Source organism: Lepisosteus oculatus, chromosome 22, assembly GCF_040954835.1.
Source record: "Lepisosteus oculatus isolate fLepOcu1 chromosome 22, fLepOcu1.hap2, whole genome shotgun sequence".
In the NCBI taxonomy this organism is placed as follows: Eukaryota; Metazoa; Chordata; class Actinopteri; order Semionotiformes; family Lepisosteidae; genus Lepisosteus; species Lepisosteus oculatus.
In genome coordinates, this window is record NC_090717.1 from 870,959 (window position 1) to 890,747 (window position 19,789).

Sequence of the window (19,789 nt, forward strand, 5' to 3'; positions counted from 1 at the left end):
CATAAACCAGAGCAAATCACAGAGATGATGGTAAAAGCGAGCTATAACTGCCCATACCCACAAGATTATAAAAATAAAGAGAGACTTATTGATGGATTTTCAAAGCAAGACCCAGAATCTGAGACTGAAAACCAGGCAGTAATATTATGACATCTGTCGCAGCGCATGTGTTTGCCACAGTTTGGCCCCTTTATGTAATCACAGCAGTGAGCTCATGGTCACCAGCTCCCGTCTGAACAGGAACACAGTCCTCTGCAGAACGACCGACGACCACCAGCATCTCACTGCTTCTCCTGCATGTCGAATGCACACGTATAGAAAAGCTCGGGAACGCCTTCCCTACGCACAAGAAAGCTCAGCTACGGACGCAGACAGGCCTACAGAGGCGCGAGGGATGAATGGGAGAGAGAGCTGCTCTGTCAGAGCTGGAGAAGCGACGACTGGGAACGTTACCTAGCAACAAGATTTTGTATTTCTTTCAAGCAAGCACAGGCAAAACCGGGCAGGAGAAAAAAAAATCTGACATCTGTACATTTCAGGATCTGGGAGGGAGGAGGGGAGGATGGAGGAATCAAGGATTTTTTTTTTAGTTCCATGTTTGCAAACTGTTTAATAGAAGTGCTCGAATGTCTTTTTTTCCAGCGGTGCTGCAGGAAGTGGAGTCTCCATTGTTACTGCAGCTCTGAACACATCTTTCGCCAGGGACATTACCCCATTACCTCCCCTTTTAGATTACAAATAACAATGGAAAAACTGAGAATGGTTTTATGAATAAGCATATTTACCTCTTTGTCTGAGTGTGCTTAATTGCTTCTGATAATTATCCACACCTTCCAGCCCCACCCCTGCCCTCGTTAACAAGCACTGTGTCAAAGGTCACCCTGTACCCGGAACACTGCCTCTCTAATAAGCACTGTTGGTCAGCCTGCGTCACAGGTCACACTGTACCTGGGCAGCTGTTTCTCTCTAATAAGCACTGTTGGTCGGCCTGCGTCACAGGTCACACTGTACCTGGGCAGCTGTTTCTCTCTAATAAGCACTGTTGGTCGGCCTGCGTCACAGGTCACACTGTACCTGGGCAGCTGTTTCTCTCTAATAAGCACTGTTGGTCGGCCTGCGTCACAGGTCACACTGTACCTGGGCTGCTGCCTCTCTAATAAGCACTGTTGGTCGGCCTGCGTCACAGGTCACACTGTACCTGGGCAGCTGTTTCTCTCTAATAAGCACTGTTGGTCGGCCTGCGTCACAGGTCACACTGTACCTGGGCTGCTGCCTCTCTAATAAGCACTGTTGGTCGGCCTGCGTCACAGGTCACACTGTACCTGGGCTGCTGTTTCTCTCTAATAAGGACTGTTGGTCAGCCTGCGTCACAGGTCACACTGTACCTGGGCTGCTGTTTCTCTCCAATGAGGGTTGTGTAACCTGCTTAGGTGTTTATGTTGACACATAATACATCTTACAGACAATGTAGGAAAGCAATTAAAAAGGCAAGTAAAATGTTAGGAAATATAGGTAAATGCATAGAACTTAAATCAAAGAATGTTAATTGTACAGCACAAAAGTAAGGACTCATTTAGTATATTGTGTACAGTTATAGAAAATATATTGCTTCTCTGGAATCCATCCAGGGAAAAGCAACCAGATGCATTCCGGAGGAACTGAGTCTCTTTAGTCTGAAGGGAGTGTCAGTGTCCCACACTGACAGGCTGGAGGAACTGAGTCTTTTTAGTCTGAGAGGAGTCCTATGCTGACAGGCTGAAGGAATTGAACCATTTTAATCTTCAATACCGAAGACTACGAGGTGACCTGATCAAAATCCTCAAAGGCATCAACAATGTCAAAACAGCAGATTTCTTCAGAATGAACAGTGAAAGTTTCATGTGTGAAATCTAACGTGCTTTACTTATTGAATCTGCAGTGAAACACGAACCACAGGGCCCAAGTGAAACTATGTGGAAGGGCAGCAAAAAACGAGACCAGGAAGCATAATGGGAGAAGGGAACAAGCTGCTAGGCAATGTTGTTTTAGCAGTTAAGGTGGCTTCTTTCAAGAAATGACTGGATGAGATCCTGGGATCAATTAGCTACTAACGAACTAATGAACTAGATGGCCCAAACGGCTCCTCTTGCTTGTAACCGTTCTATTGCTCTGGCAGCTGACCTGCTGTTTGAACATGCCAGCAGTAAGACTTCAAACCATTATTATTACGGAGCATTAAAGAGGCAGCAGCAGATTTAAGGACTGAATTCAAAAAGACTGATCAATGCCTTGATTGCTCTCAGAACGATCCACATCAGAATCAAACTGTGGTCATCCGCGTGGAATAAAAACATTTCAAATTTCAAAAGGATTTCTGACTACAGCGTTTGTTGATCTGAATCCCAATGTTGAGAAGCTGTGCTGTGGTCAGACCCCCTCCCCACGCTGGAGACAGAGAGGGCTCCCCTGATTTTACCCCAACGAGGCTCGGAGCAACAAAGCAGGAGCCCAGCCTCCGGTGACATGGTGGGTCAAGGGCTTCAGCTATGCTGGCTTTCTTTTACTTCCAGCGTGAGGCAATGCCTTTTTAAACAAACAAACATCAGCATCGGTTGCATAATTGCACGCCTCCCGAGAGCGCACTGCTAAGAATGGTTTCTGTGCTTTCACCACTCTGGAGCGATGCTGGCAGAGGAGACAGTGCCCTCTTCAGGAAAAAGAGAGCCACTACCTGTCAGCATCAGGGAGACTTACGTAAGCGAGGGCAGTTTTGTGAGAGGTGTGCTGCAGTTGTGCACCAGGACTGATCAACCAGAAATTCATTACTGAAACTCTTGCCTTTCCTGAACTACAGAAGCAAGGAGTGGGACAGCAGACCGATCAGATCAGGCTCCTGTGTGATTAAGGGGCTTCTTTTACATAAGCTACACAAGGGGACTAAAACACATCTTATGTAAGAGGAAGGAAGCTCGATTTAAACGGGAGAGGGAGATGTGGGCGATAACAGCTCCACACAAAAGTGGGAGAAAGAAATTATTTTAGAACGACGGCATTTATTTAGTCAGCCTGAGCAAGAACAGAAGCAGGGTAGTTAACCACACGGACAAAACTGTACAAACAGCCACCCATATAAACACCTTCTTCCTGTCCGCTGTCCCTGTTTCAGAAAGACCCCCGCTGCTTGGCTCCTTGTCGATCCCTGCTCATGTCAATGTCATGGCTCAGTGTGAGGAAATGCGGAAAGGAAGCAAATTGCTGTTGCACAATGCTCTAGAACCCATTAGTGTGCTTCTGCCTGCACAAGCCTGATCTAGCTCCTCCCATCTCACTGGCTCTCGGGCACCGAGTGCAAAACATCAGCCAAAACCAAACCGGGAGCCACACCACAGCACAGGCAAGATGGGAACCTGTCCTCCAGCAGGATAAAAACACACAGGGTGCTGGACAGTGAAAGCTGTGGACAACAGAGTCAGAAAGCTGGGTACACACCCAGGCAGGATACTGGACACACTTGCACGTGGGCCACGACAGTTTGGCCACAACCCAGCAAGCACTAACACTCCTAAGGCATTCTCAGATTACAAACATGTCCACTGCATGGGGATAATAATTTAGATATATTCTAAGTTATTCCGATTCTAAAATCCAGGAGTAATGTTAGCAATCTGTGAAACGAGCTGTCGTATGTCTCATTAGAATGTGTGACAAACTTGCCAGCTCTCTGGTGAACACTGCCCGGGTCTGCAGCGCGCGAGGGGAGGGCGCACTGCCCAGGGGCTACATTAGGTAGGTGGGGGGGGATGTGCGCACTCCCCAGGGGCTACAGTAGGTGAGGAGAGAGAGAGAGGGGCGCACACTCACCAGGTAAAGGTTGTCTCGGTCTTGGAAGGCGTGCTGGAGCTCTGGGACCCAGGGGCTGTGGTTGCGCGCCAGGATTGCTCGCTCCTCTTCGTAAAGCGCCACCTGGCAGGAGGACAGATGAGCTTGGGGGGTTTCGTTCATCGGTTCTCTCTGCCCTGCAGAGGGCCTTCTCCTCCGGGAGAGACCACGCACAGCAGGTCCCCCACAGAGCCTCTGAAACACCTGGACTCACATCACTGATGTTGTCCAACTAATAACAACCAGACCGATATAATTACAGCAAACAAAACTGCACGTCAAAGCGTACAGGCCAAACGCAGCTGTTTGTTTTGACAAGTAGATAGATAGATAATACTTTATTAATCCCGTAGGGAAATTGATGAAAGTACGAAGGAAATGCTGGCTATATATTTTCTAACAGGCTATATTTATCATAACTATAAAATAACTCCCTTGATTCTCAGCTTGTTCTAGTAAAAATAGTGAACCAGTAAAAAACGATGAACAGTTACTATAGTTACTACTGTATATGAAACAGTGACAGAGAAACACTGAATTGTTCCTTTCTGTTAGTGTAAAGGAGAAAGCCTATGAGGCTTTGAGTGGGATGGTGCTGGATGGTGTCATCAGGGCAGATGACAGCTGAATGATCCAACGAGCGCACCAGAGTGCTAACACGATCAGGCCAGTGGTGGGGTTACGTGCCATACAGGATTCTCTCAGGAAGCCCCTGTAAAAACAGGGGTGTCCATTCCTGGTACTGACTTTGGAGGGCTGTAATTCTCCCAGGAACAAGGGAGAGCAGCTAAAATGATCAGATTAAGTGAGTAATTAGTGGATCTGGGCAAGGAAGAGCTGCTCTGGATTGAAGACCTTCAGACACACCAGCCCCGCTAGATCATGACTGGACACTCCAGCTGCTACTGCAGGGGCGTCCATCTGTCCACACGCGTGCCAGGGCAGGTCTTCGGCCAGCTACCCTGTCCGCTGGGCAGCGCCGACTCGATGACCAAAGAACCAGACGGGACAAGGCATGTCAGTGCCTTACATCTTCCAGGGCGCGCAGGCGGCTCTTGCTCATGACTTTCATGGCGTAAACGTCGCCCGTGGTCCGCTCCCCGACCACCTGCACTTCAGCGGAGCGCCCGCGCCCCACCACGCCGCGCACCTCGAAATCCCGCGCCCTGGGCTGGAGCTCCCGCAGCTCCGACACGGCCTCCGAGTCTGCAGGGGGGGAGACAGCACAGCGCCCCCAGGTCAGCTGGGCATTCGGAAGCGAGGATACAACACAAAGAAAAAGCAATTACGAGAGAATATTTCTGTCCTGCCCTACTTTTAAAAATATCAATTAGCACTGAATACTTTTAATGACGCTACCCTGATGGCAGGAGAGACGAGCACGTGAGTGTGCTCCTCACAGAGGTACATCTCGAGCTTTCACAGGGAGATTACAGTCCTGCAATACTCCTGTTAAAAGGAAGACAATGCTGATTTATAACTCAAACAAACCACACTTTTTAAAGTGAGTTCAAGTAGGGAGCTGCAACAGCACGCGCAGGCTGCAAAGGAACAAGTAAAGGTTTATTCCCTGATGGAAAAAGAGAAGAAAATCACACCTGAAGAAGGCTCCACAGCCGAAACATTGTGTTTCTTTTCTGCTCTCTTCAGAATGGAATAAACCTTTACTTGTTCCTTTTAAAGCCACTTCTCAGTTCAAAGGTGGTAACTAACTGCGAGATAAATGTTTATTTATTATTTTCCATGCTGTTTATCGGCAGGCACGTCAACGTGACTGGAACCGTGCCAGAGACAGGCTCCCCTGCGCACACTGTCAGGCCCGGCTCGGCTCCTGGCGCGCTGCTCTTACACTTGCTGACGAAGTTTGCCACATGCTGGATTTTCAGGAGCTCCGGGGAGCTGCACTCGTCGAACAGGGCCAAGAGGGAGTCCAGCAGCCCCTCTCGGCTTAGGGCGGGGGCCAGGAAGCAGCTCTTCCCCTGTGGAGAGAGAAGTGGGGGGGAGGGAGGACACACGGCACGTGAACAGAAGGAATCCAGCGGAGATCCACCCACAGAACAGCAGCCTGTCACACACTTGAGTCCAGGTCTGGGCTAGCAGACGCTGCTGTGCAGAGAGCTCAGACTCTCTTCTCTCCTCCACTCATGTATGAGGCAGCTGATTTTCAGCTAGAACAGTTAATCCTGATAGGTCTGTATTCTGCTGCACGGCAGTAACTTTATGAGAATGTGGACAGGAATAACGATGTGAGTGGACTAGTGCCGGACAATGACTCACTTACATCCGTTGGGAAAATGTGATGGATTAGCTGCTACGACACCTTCTACTGGTTGCTCGTGTGCAGGATACTTAGAGACGCCCCGATCGTTTTTTTAATCCTGTGGCCAATGTGAATGAAGGTTTGCTCAACGCCAAACTGAGTTCCTTCTCACCCAGGCTAATCTGTATTAATAAAGCTATCACAGTAGTTGATGCTATTAGAGGTTTCAAGTAAATCGTTGATGCTTGTAACATACAGCCAGCGCCAACTACTGATTTTATCATGGCTATGCAAGACTTGTGCACAGCAGGAGTGTATTAGTCACAATGGACAAGCTGGGTGGGTTTTCATTCACAGCTCTACAGTCTTCTAGTCTGGTTCTGAAGCAGCCTGGGCCGTCTCAGCATCAGACTGACAGGGAGATCAGATCAGCACTCCTGCCCTCCCCTGAGCCCATCGAACTTCAGGCATGCTCGATTAACAAGAGCTCAGCTACCAGATGTGCAGATGTGCAGCACTGCTTAAGCAGATAAGACACCCCCACCCCAACCTGGTAAATCCTGGAGCGGACTGTGCTGCTACACACCAGGAGTCTGACAGTCACCCCGAGCTGGTAAACCCTGGAGTGGACTGGGCTGCTGTGCACCAGGAGTCTGAGCCTGTAAACCCTGGAGTGGACTGTGCTGCGGTGCACCAGGAGTCTGAGCCTGTAAACCCTGGAGTGGACTGGGCTGCTGTGCACCAGGAGTCTGAGCCTGTAAACCCTGGAGTGGACTGTGCTGCTGTGCACCTGGAGCCTGAGCCGGTAAACCCTGGAGTGGACTGGGCTGCTGTGCACCGGGGGTCTGAGCCTGTAAACCCTGGAGTGGACTGGGCTGCTGTGCACCAGGAGTCTGAGCCTGTAAACCCTGGAGTGGACTGGGCTGCTGTGCACCGGGGGTCTGAGCTGGTAAACCCTGGAGTGGACGGGGCTGCTGTGCACCGGGAGTCTGAGCTGGTAAACCCTGGAGTGGACTGTGCTGCTGTGCACCTGGAGCCTGAGCCCGTAAACCCTGGAGTGGACTGTGCTGCTGTGTACCAGGAGTCTGAGCTGGTAAACCCTGGAGTGGACTCTACTGCTGTGCACCGGGGGTCTGAGCTGGTACATCCTGGAGTGGACTGGGCTGCTGTGCACCTGGAGCCTGAGCTGGTACATCCTGGAGTGGACTGGGCTGCTGTGCACCAGGAGTCTGAGCCTGTAAACCCTGGAGTGGACTGTGCTGCTGTGCACCAGGAGTCTGAGCTGGTAAACCCTGGAGTGGACTGGGCTGCTGTGCACCCGGAGTCTGAGCTGGTACATCCTGGAGTGGACTGTGCTGCTGTGCACCAGGAGTCTGAGCCTGTAAACCCTGGAGTGGACTGGGCTGCTGTGCACCGGGAGTCTGAGCCTGTAAACCCTGGAGTGGACTGGGCTGCTGTGCACCGGGGGTCTGAGCTGGTAAACCCTGGAGTGGACTGGGCTGCTGTGCACCGGGAGTCTGAGCCTGTAAACCCTGGAGTGGACTGGGCTGCTGTGCACCGGGGGTCTGAGCTGGTAAACCCTGGAGTGGACTGGGCTGCTGTGCACCGGGGGTCTGAGCTGGTAAACCCTGCAGTGGACTGGGCTGCTGTGCACCGGGGGTCTGACGGTCACCCCCAGCTGGTAAACCCAGCAGTCTGCCCATCACCCCGAGCTGCTCACCTGGAAGAGGAGGTTGAGCCGCGTGCAGCGGCTGGCGATGGCCTCAGGGCAGCTGGGGTCCCGCGGGCTGCTCTGGGCTCCAAACTTAAACTTCAACATCGCTGCGCCCCCCTGCAGGCAGACACACGCCGGTCAGGGCCGGACCGATAATCGCCTGTACATCGAGCAGACCTGCTTCTAAGACCTAACACACACACAGACCACGAACACCCCCCTTACACGGAAATGCAGAACAGGGGTCCCTAACGCTGGTCCTGGGCACCTGATGGGGCTCATGCCAGGTGAACCACCAATTACATTAACGAATCCCTAACTGCCCCCAATGACAGGACCAACTGGAACTTTGTCTCCTAACGTGGAAACATGTTAGTGTTTTTCTTAAGTACGCTGCGTAAGCCATTTAAAAACAACCTCCCTCCTTTGAAGAGAGAGAAAGAAAAACACTGCGCCAGAGCTCCAGCCCAGCAGGTGTCCGTCTCGGGGGTCAGACGGACAGACACACAGCACAAGTCAACAAGAATGAAAGAGTCAAACCCCTGAAACCCGCAGCGGGTGACAACGGGCTCACTTGACACAGCGCTCTAGAAGGAACCAGCTCGGATCTGTCCACTGTCCTGGGTCTCAAGCAGTGAATACAATCTGTGCAGATCTGACCGTATGAAAACAGCAATACTGTACCTCGGGCCTCTGCAAATACAAACACAGCCCTTCGCTCACCGACGTATCCCGCAGGAACAGGCCAGGAATGCTAAGTTTCGCCGTTCCTCTGGTTGGATATCTATTTATCCGGAGTCCTTCGGCCGTATAATATAAAAGCAACCCGCTTACCCGTCTTTCAGTCAGGTGGGAAAATCCTTTTGAGCGGCAAAACGGAAATACACGCCGGGTGTGTAAACAACGAGACTGAGTCACCCCGCACCGCGGCCGCACTTCCGGGTGACTTTCGAATTCTGGCGCTTTGCGGCAACGACGGCGGCGATTGGCCGGGCGGTCGCTGACGTCACCAAGTCGTCATCGTGCGGAAAAAAACAGGACTCGAGATTTTGCTTTCTTTATTCTACACGCCCGGTTTGGGCCAAAGGTTTATATATATAATAGGTCTATTACTAATGATGGGTTACGGAAGCGCATTGCTGCCGCCAAGGAAAACAAATCCTAGGTTATCTCGTAATTACGAGATACTACACCCACAGTGCTAGCTAACCTATCGATGGCTTGAAGGTACTGTCTTTGCAAACGTAACAGGTTATTCATACACACCTGTGGTCGGTGCTATCCTGTCACTCGTAATTGCGAGATCATTTCGTATCCCGTAATGTACGAGATAACTCGGGATTGTTTTGCCCTGGTGACAGCAACGCGCTTCGATAACGGGGGGTGTCATATCCGTGAAATGAAATGGACAAAATACACTCCAAACATTAACCTGTTTAAAATAGAAATGGACTTTTACGTTAAAACTATTCAAAATATCAAAAAGTTAAAAGAAGTTAACAAAAGTTAAACGAATCATTGACGTTAACTAATTTACAAAAACAGTAATTTACAGAACCTCGGACTATTCTTATAATGGATGTATACAATAGTTTATTGCGTTCAATGTCAATTAATGCTGTTCGTGTTTTGTTAATGGTTATTAATTAAAAGACTCGAGATTTTGTTTCCGGTGCGCTAGCCGGCAAGATATCAGATTTCAAACAGCACTGCTCACCGCTTTCACTAAGACTGTGGGGAGATTCGCGTGTTCTGCATGAGGGACGACAGCTGATGCCTTCAAACAGACGTTTTAGAGTCCCTCAGTGCAGATGTAACAGAATGAGCAATTTCTTTATCTCCCGTTCAATGAAACTACTCAGCAATTGAGTTCAGAGTTCAGCAGTACCGGCTCCTGGGCAAGGGCAGTTAGTGGTTGTGTGACAATGAAGGAGTGTTGAGCAGTTACAGGGGCTCAGGGTGATTGTGGGGTGTAAACTTACAGCCTCTGGTATCCTGGGAGGATTCCTGTAGGAGTGATGCATCAGCTCTAGGTATTTCTTGCGTTAGGAATTTGTCTTTTCACAGACCCCAGCTTGCTCTCCATGAGACACACAGACAGGGAGAGAAGCTGGGGGTGAGAGCGCAGGGTCAGCCATTTATACGGAGCCCCAGGAGCAGCTGGGGTGAAGGGCCTTGCTCAGGGGCCCAATGGAGTAGGATTCCTCTGCCAGCCGCAGGATTTGAACCGGCAACCTTTCAGCCACAGGCACAGATCCTGAGCCACAGAGCCACCACTCCACCCAAACAAATGAATTATGAATTATTAGGGATTATGAACTAGCTAAGAGATTTTCACAAAGTTTTCTAAAGCCCTTGGTCAGCTCCATTAAAGATCCCAAAGCTACAGAGGATAGATTACTTTTTCAAAACATGTAAACAAAGACAAATTCACCCTAATTAAACCTCCGCAGGTAATATAAAAAAAAATGCAACAAACATTTCAGTTGCTGTGGGGCTTTTTGCAGGTAAGAGCATGATCAGCACGGACATCAAAAATGTATCCATTCAGCCGTTTTCTATCCTCTTCATCCAAATCGGGGTCACAGTGGAGCGTGAGCCTATCCCAGCAAGCAACGGGGGACCCTGGACAGGACGCCAGTCCAGAACAGGACACACTGGGCCAGTTTTCCCAGAGGCCAATTCATCTACTATCTTATCTTCAGACTGGGGGAGGAAACACACAGGAACGCAGGGGGAACATGCAAACTCCACCCACTGGCACCCCAGCAACTGCCCCCAGGACCCCAGCCGACCACTGCACCACCCCGGTATCTTCTTCTTCCTGGCTGTCTGTTGTGTCCGATGATGAGGGCTGTACTCTGGAAGCTGAGCTGCATGAAGAAACCAGTGCGGGAGAGCGTTTCGAAGTGGGAAAGCCGTTGCACTGGGGCAGCCCCACTCTCTCGACCTCAGAAGCCTGGGTCCAGCGGTACGCGACGTCGTCACGACTGGAGGCTTCCTTGGTTGCGGTGGATGGCCACGACACCTTTCTGTGCCTTGTCATGCCCTTCGCTATCCAGGGAGCGTTGCAACAGTTTAATGTCACATCACTATAGTGGGGCGTTAGGACCCACATGGACCGCAGGGTGAGCGCCCCCTACTGGCCCCACTAACACCTCTTCCAGCAGCAGCCTTAGCTTTCCCAGGAGTCTCCCCTCCAGGTACTGACCAGGCTCACCCTGCTGGGCTTCAGTGGGGCTGCCAGCTGGGAGCTGCAGGGTGATACGGCTGCTGTCGCCCCAAGAATACATCAGAAATATCATCAGACAGGATGTCCACCAAAATCCAACATCTCAGAAGAATAAACAGAGACGGCGCAGTCCCACGCTTTAACCACCTTGGAGCAGACGAGCTACGAATCGGCCAACAGCGTGTGTGTGAGTAGTTCTCACACAGAGATAAGAGCAAACCTCCCTTTCACAACGCGCATTTAAAACACAGTACGTCAGTCAGGACCTGTTCCCACCCCGTCTGCAAAAACTGAATGAGTGACGTCAGTCACAGGCTCTGTACTCCGGTGTCAGGGTCTCTCATTCTGGGTACAGCAGGAACCCTGCCGAGCCGGTGTGTCTACAGGGCATAGAGGCCAGCTGGGCTCTTAACGAGCTGAATCAGCTCTTAATTGGCTTAATGTGACACAGTAACAGCATCTCCCAGCCATTCCGGTGCTGCTGCTTTCAAGACACCTGGGAGTCCTGCAGACACACCAGCCCCCAGGACGACGGAGACGATCGCTTTACAGTCCCCGGACTGAGACCCGTGAGCCTCTGGGCTCGACAGGGGAGTTTGAGCAGAGGTGTTTAGCAGAGGATAAAGGGAGGCGATGAAGGAGAATTCAGTGCTGGTCAGCCGGGGAGCAGCAGACTGAACACGATTAATTCGTTAATTTGGCTGATGCTTTAATCCACAGGCTCTGACAGCGGGACTGTCCTGCTCAAGAGGGTGACAGCAGCACTACAGCCAAGATTGCAACCTGTAGTCTCCTCATCACATGTCCAGGGCCCCTCTGCCCCTCTACACAGCTACCCCACTGTCCCTCTGCCCCTCTACACAGCTACCCCTCTGCCCCTCTGCCCCTCTACACAGCTTCCCCACTGTCCCTCTACATAACTACCCCTCTGCCCCTCTACACAGCTACCCCTCTGCCCCTCTGCCCCTCTACCCATCTACCCCTCTGCCCCTCTCCCACATGTCCATCCGCCCACATGTGCATCTCTTATCTGCCCCTCCGCCCCTCTGCCCCTTGCTCTGCTGACAGACTGAGATGCCGGCTGTAGCCTTGAGAGGGAGGGGGTCTGATCGCTGGGCTCAATTAAAAATAAATCCTCTTAACACTCCGGTGGGCCGTCTGCCGGACGGCGGGCTGGAGCCTGGACAGCAAAGCACACAGAGAGGCAGACCGCTCCACAGAGGAGCCAGACAGGGCAGAACTCCAGCTGCACCCCCCACCCACAACTCTCTGCGTAAAGTAGTGCTTCCTTGACCCTGGTTTAAACACACTTCCACACAGTTTCCACTTGATCTCTCGGATTAACACTTCACCGCTGAAACAATATGAGAAACACTTTTCAGATCCTTTGGTATGACAAGCGCTGTATAAATACAGAATGTGATTAGTGTTTGCTGTGTTGTAATTATCCCTTCATCTGCTCTAATCGCCTCTTGTCGTATTGTTTTAGTCTGCTGCTTGTTAAGCCTTTTGTGATAGCGCACTGCACTGCAACGCTCTGAGTTTGTATCTCTTCACGGGTCTGCGGTTGTGTTTCGAATACTAAACCACCAGCTACATAAACCCTGATAACAACAACATGTCTGGCGGCTGTGTCTCTCCCATACCCAGTAGGAGGATACACAAGATAAAGCAGAGTTTTATTTATCATGTCTTTCTGCAGAGGGAGGATGAAGGAGAAATGCCACACTTAATGCTAATACGACACCATCCATCTTCCTAATGGATTAATAAGATGTTTACCTACGTCAGACAGCAGGTAATGGGGAATGGGGTTATCAACGCACAGCCAATCAGCGGCTTGCAGCTAACAGGTAGCACGGCTGACGTCACGGGCTCGGGGACGCGCGCCGCGAAAGAGAAGGAGGTGGGGCCCGTCGGGGTCGCGCACCGACCGAGAAGCGGCTGTAGGATGAGCGGCGTCGGGCGGGCGAGCGCAGGATGCCTCCCGTGTGAGAAGGGACGATAATGGGGAACGGAGACCCCGCCGCATCGGGGCGGACAGACGCTGGACATCACCCAAGGCTGGAGAGAGCCCTTCAAGGCGGCTGACGCGTCTGAGAGATTAATAACACGCGTCTCCAATAAAAAAAAAAACTACGCAAGCCTGGAGCAGCACTGCCTGTCTTTGCACTGGTGATATTTTTGCTCGGGATTGAGCGAGTGGCTCGCGGAGGGGGGGTTGGGGGGGGCTCAGACCCGAGGGTGGGGGGGGATTTGGGGTTAGTTAGGTGGCCTGCACAGGGTGGGAGCCGCGGGGCGGGGGTCACTGCACGATTCGTGGATTCTGACCGCATGTCCGACGCCAGGCAGACCGGATCACGTTCCGTCGGACCGGCGACACCAGCGGCGCGACCAGCGGAGTAGGTCCAGCGTTCCCATCGGCCTCCGTCTCCCTGCGCCCCCGCCGGGTGGCGATGTCAGCCTTCTGCTTGGATTTACGCGCCCGCTCGGCCTTGATTTCAGCACCGCCGGAGGTGGACAGCGACGGCATGGAGCCCCCGGCGGAGCTCGGCGCCACGGCCGCCGCCGACTCGGCGGGCTTCCGGCTGCTGTGCCCGGCGGCCGGCGGGCTGGGGCTGGCGCTGGAGGAGGAGCTGGCCGTGCTGGCGGGGGAGCGGGAGGAAGAGCGGGAGCTGGCCGGGGTGGAGGCGCCGGCGAGCGGGCAGGACCCGGACCTGCTGGCGCTGATCCGGCAGAAGGAGAAGGACTTGGTTCTGGCGGCCCGGCTCGGCAAGGCGTTGCTGGAGCGGAACCAGGACCTGACTAAGCAATATGAGAGGATGCACAAGGAGCTCACGGAGAAACTGGAGGTAGGGGCGATTCCTTCCTGTAAGGCGCTTGTACAGCTTGATATGGTTGTTCCCAGTGCAACGCGATTACATTTCTCGCTCTCACGATTGATCAGCGATCGACCATAAAGAGATGAGGGTACGGGCCAAGCACACACCTGCAGTTCGTAACGCGACGTGTCGGGGGACGCTGGAAACACACCAGAATGAATCACCCTTAATACGGTGGTGCTCGATTGACAGTGCTCGGGCTGATACCAGAGGGAACTTCCTGGGGATGAATTACGTGTCCTTATCGTGCCTCGGGAATACACTGCTTTGTGGTGTTCACATGAGCGATAGTGTCCAGTCGGTCGAAAAACAAAACATGAACGGATATTTGGAGATCTGTGCTGGGCAGGCCAGTGTCCTGGACGGGGGCCATGTGCACACAACCCCCTGCTGACGGACAGCCACGAGCTTGTTGAAGTGGAGTCACCCTGCTGGGACGCATTGATCCCCGTGCGGTGTCGGAACGCGTACCCCCGTGTTAAACCGGGGCATCCGGTGACTTCTCCGCCCAGCGCACAGCGGCCGTATCACTTTAAAAAGGGAGCTGTTTCTTTTTCCGGGCTGCTTTTCACTTTTAACTCCCGCAACTCGTCGCCCAGGTCTGAGCTTTGGATTCTGGCAAAGTGATCCTGCCCAAACACCCCGAGTTAATAAACCCCCAGAACGGCTGTAGTAGGGGTTCGGAAAGTTCAGGGGTTCAGAGGCTTCGTCACATGTGCCGGTGAGATTAACAGTTTAGCACCAAGGGTTACTTGGGTACACCCTGGGCTCAGGAAGAGCACTGCTGAAGGAGTTACATCATTTTTAATAACACTTATCAGTTCTAAGTTTAGCTGGTGCTGTTGCGAAGTGTTAGGCTGCCATTGAAGCAGACTGTTTTACAGCGCTGTAGTAAGAAAGACAGACTGAGGGTTGCACGGACGTGTGGATGGGAATTAGATTTGGTTAAATTAGCTGAAAGAGGTGGTGGTGGAGGGGCCCTGCAGACCTCCTGCCTCCAGGGTTACGACAGGACTGATCTGAGATCTGGAAGTGTGGGCCCACTGTGACAGGGACACTTGCTCATGCAGTGAAAGGGGTGTTGGCTGTTATCTGTATCTGCCAGAGGAATAGGTCAATACAATTCAAAATGAATGGAATTTTTCAACAAAATGGGATTTAAGAGCACATACTCTTTGACAGAGATGTGTGAGAAGTCCAGATGTCCTTAAGTAGAACACTCTGCAAGTTATGCCTCTGACACAAAATAAACAGGCAGACCTTGATATACAACACACACTGTACTGCAGTCTGACCTGCACACAGACCCGGAGACACAACACACACACACTGTACTGCAATCTGCCCTGCACACAGACCCTGAGACACAACACACACTGTACTGCAGTCTGACCTGCACACAGACCCTGAGACACAACACACACACACTGTACTGCAGTCTGACCTGCACACAGACCCTGAGACACAACACACACTGTACTGCAGTCTGACCTGCACACAGACCCTGAGACACAACACACACACACTGTACTGCAATCTGACCTGCACACAGACCCTGAGACACACAACACACACACACTGTACTGCAGTCTGACCTGCACACAGACCCTGAGACACACAACACACACACACTGTACTGCAATCTGACCTGCACACAGACCCTGAGACACACAACACACACACACTGTACTGCAATCTGACCTGCACACAGACCCTGAGACACACAACACACACACACTGTACTGCAGTCTGACCTGCACACAGACCCTGAGACACAACACACACTGTACTGCAGTCTGACCTGCACACAGACCCTGAGACACAACACACACACACTGTACTGCAATCTGACCTGCACACAGACCCTGAGACACACAACACACACACACTGTACTGCAGTCTGACCTGCACACAGACCCTGAGACACAACACACACTGTACTGCAGTCTGACCTGCACACAGACCCTGAGACACAACACACACACACTGTACTGCAGTCTGACCTGCACACAGACCCTGAGACACAACACACACACACTGTACTGCAATCTGACCTGCACACAGACCCTGAGACACACAACACACACACACTGTACTGCAGTCTGACCTGCACACAGACCCTGAGACACACAACACACACACACTGTACTGCAATCTGACCTGCACACAGACCCTGAGACACACAACACACACACACTGTACTGCAGTCTGACCTGCACACAGACCCTGAGACACAACACACACTGTACTGCAGTCTGACCTGCACACAGACCCTGAGACACAACACACACACACTGTACTGCAATCTGACCTGCACACAGACCCTGAGACACACAACACACACACACTGTACTGCAGTCTGACCTGCACACAGACCCTGAGACACAACACACACACACTGTACTGCAATCTGACCTGCACACAGACCAGGAGACACAACACACACAGTTGCTCTCTGAACTTTATTCATCCAGTTCAGCCTGTGGCAATGGGTAAAAAAATAACTAAATCCAATATTACTGCACATTAAAACAAATAGCAGCATCTCTTCCTGTGCCACCAGAGCATATACAGCTCCTGAAATAAAATATCACTGAACAAAAGCACAATACACTGATATGGGAGCCACTCTTTCAGAATCAGAAATGTGTGTTCTTGCCGTACTGCAAAGAGCCCTGCAGGACAGTGACACAGGGCAGCTGGCAGACTGGGGATGGGCTCCTGAGCTCCTGCCACCAGCGCCATGCCCTCTGGGTGACCGAGTGAGTTCCTGGTCTGGGCGTCTGGTGCACCCTCAACGCCCCCCGTCTCCGGGTCAGCGTCCCTCCAGCAGCACGGCGGACAGCACCTGCAGAGACGAGCGACGCCCCCGCACCCCAAAACTGCAGAAGGAGGGTCTGGCGCTGCCACCGTGGGTGGGCGGGCGGGTGGGGAAAACCAGCTGGAACTGGACCCAGCTGCACCAGCAGCCCCCGTGTGTGTGGAAACGTGGGCTGGTCCCGGTCCTGACCCGTGTCCCCCCCGTCTCTCTCCCCCTCGGTGTCCTCGGGGAGCAGTACCTGGAGCAGGAGAAGCACGAGCTGCGCCGCCGCCTCGAGAGCCGCGAGGGGGAGTGGGAGGGCCGCGTGGCCGAGCTGGAGGCGGACGTCAGGCAGCTGCAGGCGGAGGTGGAGAGGCAGCAGGCCCAGCTGCGCGAGGCGGACCGCGAGAAGAGCCGCGCCGTCCAGGAGCTGTCTGAGCAGAACCAGAGACTGCTGGAGCAGCTGAGCCGGGTCAGTGCGGCCGGGGCGGGGTGCTGCACCGAGCAGCGGCGCCCTGCGGGGAAGAGGTCACGTTCTCCCGTCTAGCCTGGTGGGAATTAGCAGCTCATTGGCCCCAGGGTCTCATCCAGTTTCAGCGTGGAGACAGGTGGGCCTGTCACTGTCGGCTTCAATAACAAGGCTGGGCCACCTGTTCCACACTCCCACCACCCTTTGTGCAAAGAAGTGCCTCTTTTTCTCTTTTAGGGGCTCCATTAGTGTTGCACAGGCCTTGTGTGTGCGTGGTTGTGTGTGCGTGTGTGTTTGGGGCTTAGCTGGTGGTGGGGTATATGGGCTATTAGTGCCCATTGTAACCATGGAGACCAAGCCAGTCAACTCTGATTCACCAATGAAGAGAGGTGGGGGGAGGGTGCAGAGATCAGCAGCATCGATGTATTCGATTCAGCTGATTTGCTGTTACAGCTCATTCTTTAGGCCTCAGTCACATGCACAGAGATCCACAGAGATCCAGGTCAAATAGTTCAATATTAGATATTGGTTAAGGGGGAACGTCACACTCCTTCAGCCCATGTGTGGTATACAAAGGATTTCACAGTGGTTTCTAGTGCAGGTGCTCTCTGTTGTGGATTGAAGAACTAGAGTTAATAAATCCTCAATCATGTCATGGTATTTCAATTCCATTGTGGTTTGGCCGAGTCCTCGGGCCTCACAAACCACCAGAGGAGCAGTGGACCTGTCACTGTCGGCTTCAATAACAAGGCTGGGCCACCTGTTCCACACTCCCACCACCCTTTGTGCAAAGAAGTGCCTCCTTTTTCTCAGTTAGGGGCTCCCAAGTGGTTTACTGAGTGATCACTGAGTGGTTAACTGAGTAACTCCTGTTTGAGCTTGGAGCTTTTCCAGAGGCAAATGAGTGCAGGAAAGTCCTGCCCAGTGGGATTCGTTGGGCAGTCCCAGGGAGTGGTTTGGAAGAGGCTGCCTGACCACACCAGGGGGGTCCACTGGGGTGTGTGTGGGCTGCCTTGTTCTAGAGCGCTTGCACAGCTTGGACATGTGACAGGATGTGACAGGATGCCAGTGTTGTTTTGATCAGCTCCATGCAGCCCAGTCTGAATTTATGGAGTTCGTAACGAAAGTTCAGGAGGGATGACGACAGCCAAGTTCAAGACTCGGCTGGCGGTGGTTTGCAGTCGGTCCTGATGCCATTTCCTCGCCTAAAACACAAATACAAATACTGTACTGATCCCCTTCTGTCCCTTGTATACATGTACGTCTTCTGCACCCCACCTCCGCCCCACCTCCCCCTCTGCAGCTGCCCCTGGCTCACTCCTCACTCACAGGGGCCCCAGGGTGCCCTTGTCCTCTGGCCAAGAGCCCCGCCCTCAGCCAAGCGGGTTCAGCCATCTTTTCACTAAACACTCCAGAATCCCTTTCAGCACCCTTCATTCAAGGGTGCTGTTACTCCTAGTGAACTCAGATGCAGCCAGTCTGCCCTGAGCAATCCGGAGCACCTGCTGAAATCCCACACTGATCCTGGGAGAACGTGCAAGCTCCACACAGATGGTGTTCCGCGCCAAAAGTGAATCCAGGGGACCCAGGAGCTGCGAGGCTGCAGTGCTGACAGCCACCATTCCGCAGGGGAGAATGGAGTCTCCTCCTAAACTCAGGACCTGAACAGAGCAGGAAGAGGAAGAAGAGCAGGAAGAGTAGATTAGTGCAGGAGCAGAAATTGCTGTAAGTTTAGGAAGAGCAGAAAGTTTAGGAAGTACAGGAGCAGGAGGAGCAGGAAGTTTAGGAAGAGCAGAAAGTTTAGGAAGTACAGGAGCAGGAAGTTTAGGAAGAGCGGAAAGTTTAGGAAGTACAGGAGCAGGAAGTTTAGGAAGAGCGGAAATTGCAGGAAGAGCAGGAAGTTTAGTAATAGCAGGAGCAGGGAGTGCAGCAAGAGCAGGAGCAGGACGTTTAGGAAGAGCAGAAGTAGGAAGAGCAGGAGCAGGAAGTTTAGGAAGAGCAGAAAGTTTAGGAAGAGCAGCCAGTCTGCCCTGAGCAATCCTGCTTGTGGGTGTGACCCACTACGACACAGACAGCAGTCAGTCCTCGTGCCAGTGTGCTGCACAATCAAGGCGGTGTCAATGGTGTCTGGATCACGGCCGTGCCCAGAGGATGCGCCACTCGCAGCCGAGCCAGGGGGGAGACACAGACGGCTGTGGCAGGAGGCAACAGGAAGGGTCTGCCCCGAGGGAGGGCAGGCTCCTGCCCAGCTGCCCCGTCTCACCCCCGCGTCCGGAGCTGGGGACGCTCTCCCCCTGCTAGCCAGAAACTGCCCCGCAGGGGGGCCTGTGCCCCGTGATGGGACACCCCCGCAGGGAGCCACCGCTGGGCTGCCAGGGCAGAGGAGTCCCGGTGTGGAGGAGCTGAAGCTCCTGCTGCAGTTCTCTCCTCCTGGGGAGGGGTACCGCGCTGTCGACTGGAACTGACTCACACTGTCCTGCAATGTAGGCCATGGGCACAGTACTGCACTGCCCTGCACTGCTCTGCAGTTGAGTGCTATTGGGCTCTGCTCTGCCCCAGTTAAGGCACACTGTG

General features: G+C 52.8%; 2 protein-coding genes across 13 annotated transcripts in view; one reads left to right on the plus strand and one right to left on the minus strand.

The window, feature by feature from the left end:
- LOC102688934 (citron rho-interacting kinase) overlaps nt 1-8,767 on the minus strand; it is an 84,838-nt gene extending 76,071 nt beyond the window's left edge. For all 8 annotated transcript variants that reach the window (XM_069182029.1, XM_069182028.1, XM_069182024.1 and 5 more), the window contains exons 1-5: nt 8,667-8,767; nt 7,839-7,949; nt 5,708-5,837; nt 4,889-5,064; nt 3,841-3,942 (exon numbers count right to left, since the gene is read on the minus strand). In XM_069182029.1, coding sequence (XP_069038130.1) covers nt 3,841-3,942; nt 4,889-5,064; nt 5,708-5,837; nt 7,839-7,937 — 507 coding nt within the window. In that variant the 5' untranslated portion in view covers nt 7,938-7,949; nt 8,667-8,767. The remainder of the gene's footprint in view (nt 1-3,840; nt 3,943-4,888; nt 5,065-5,707; nt 5,838-7,838; nt 7,950-8,666) is intronic.
- A 4,217-nt stretch (nt 8,768-12,984) lies between these two features.
- LOC102689141 (BICD family-like cargo adapter 1) overlaps nt 12,985-19,789 on the plus strand; it is a 40,012-nt gene continuing 33,207 nt past the window's right edge. For 4 of the 5 annotated variants that reach the window (XR_011182969.1, XM_069182050.1, XM_069182051.1 and 1 more), the window contains exons 1-2: nt 12,985-13,916; nt 17,003-17,218. Coding sequence is in view for 4 of the 5 variants with exons in the window: in XM_069182050.1 (XP_069038151.1) it covers nt 13,521-13,916; nt 17,003-17,218 (612 nt within the window). In the remaining variant the exon portion in view is untranslated. The remainder of the gene's footprint in view (nt 13,917-17,002; nt 17,219-19,789) is intronic. The other variant, XM_069182052.1, reaches the window with a different exon arrangement.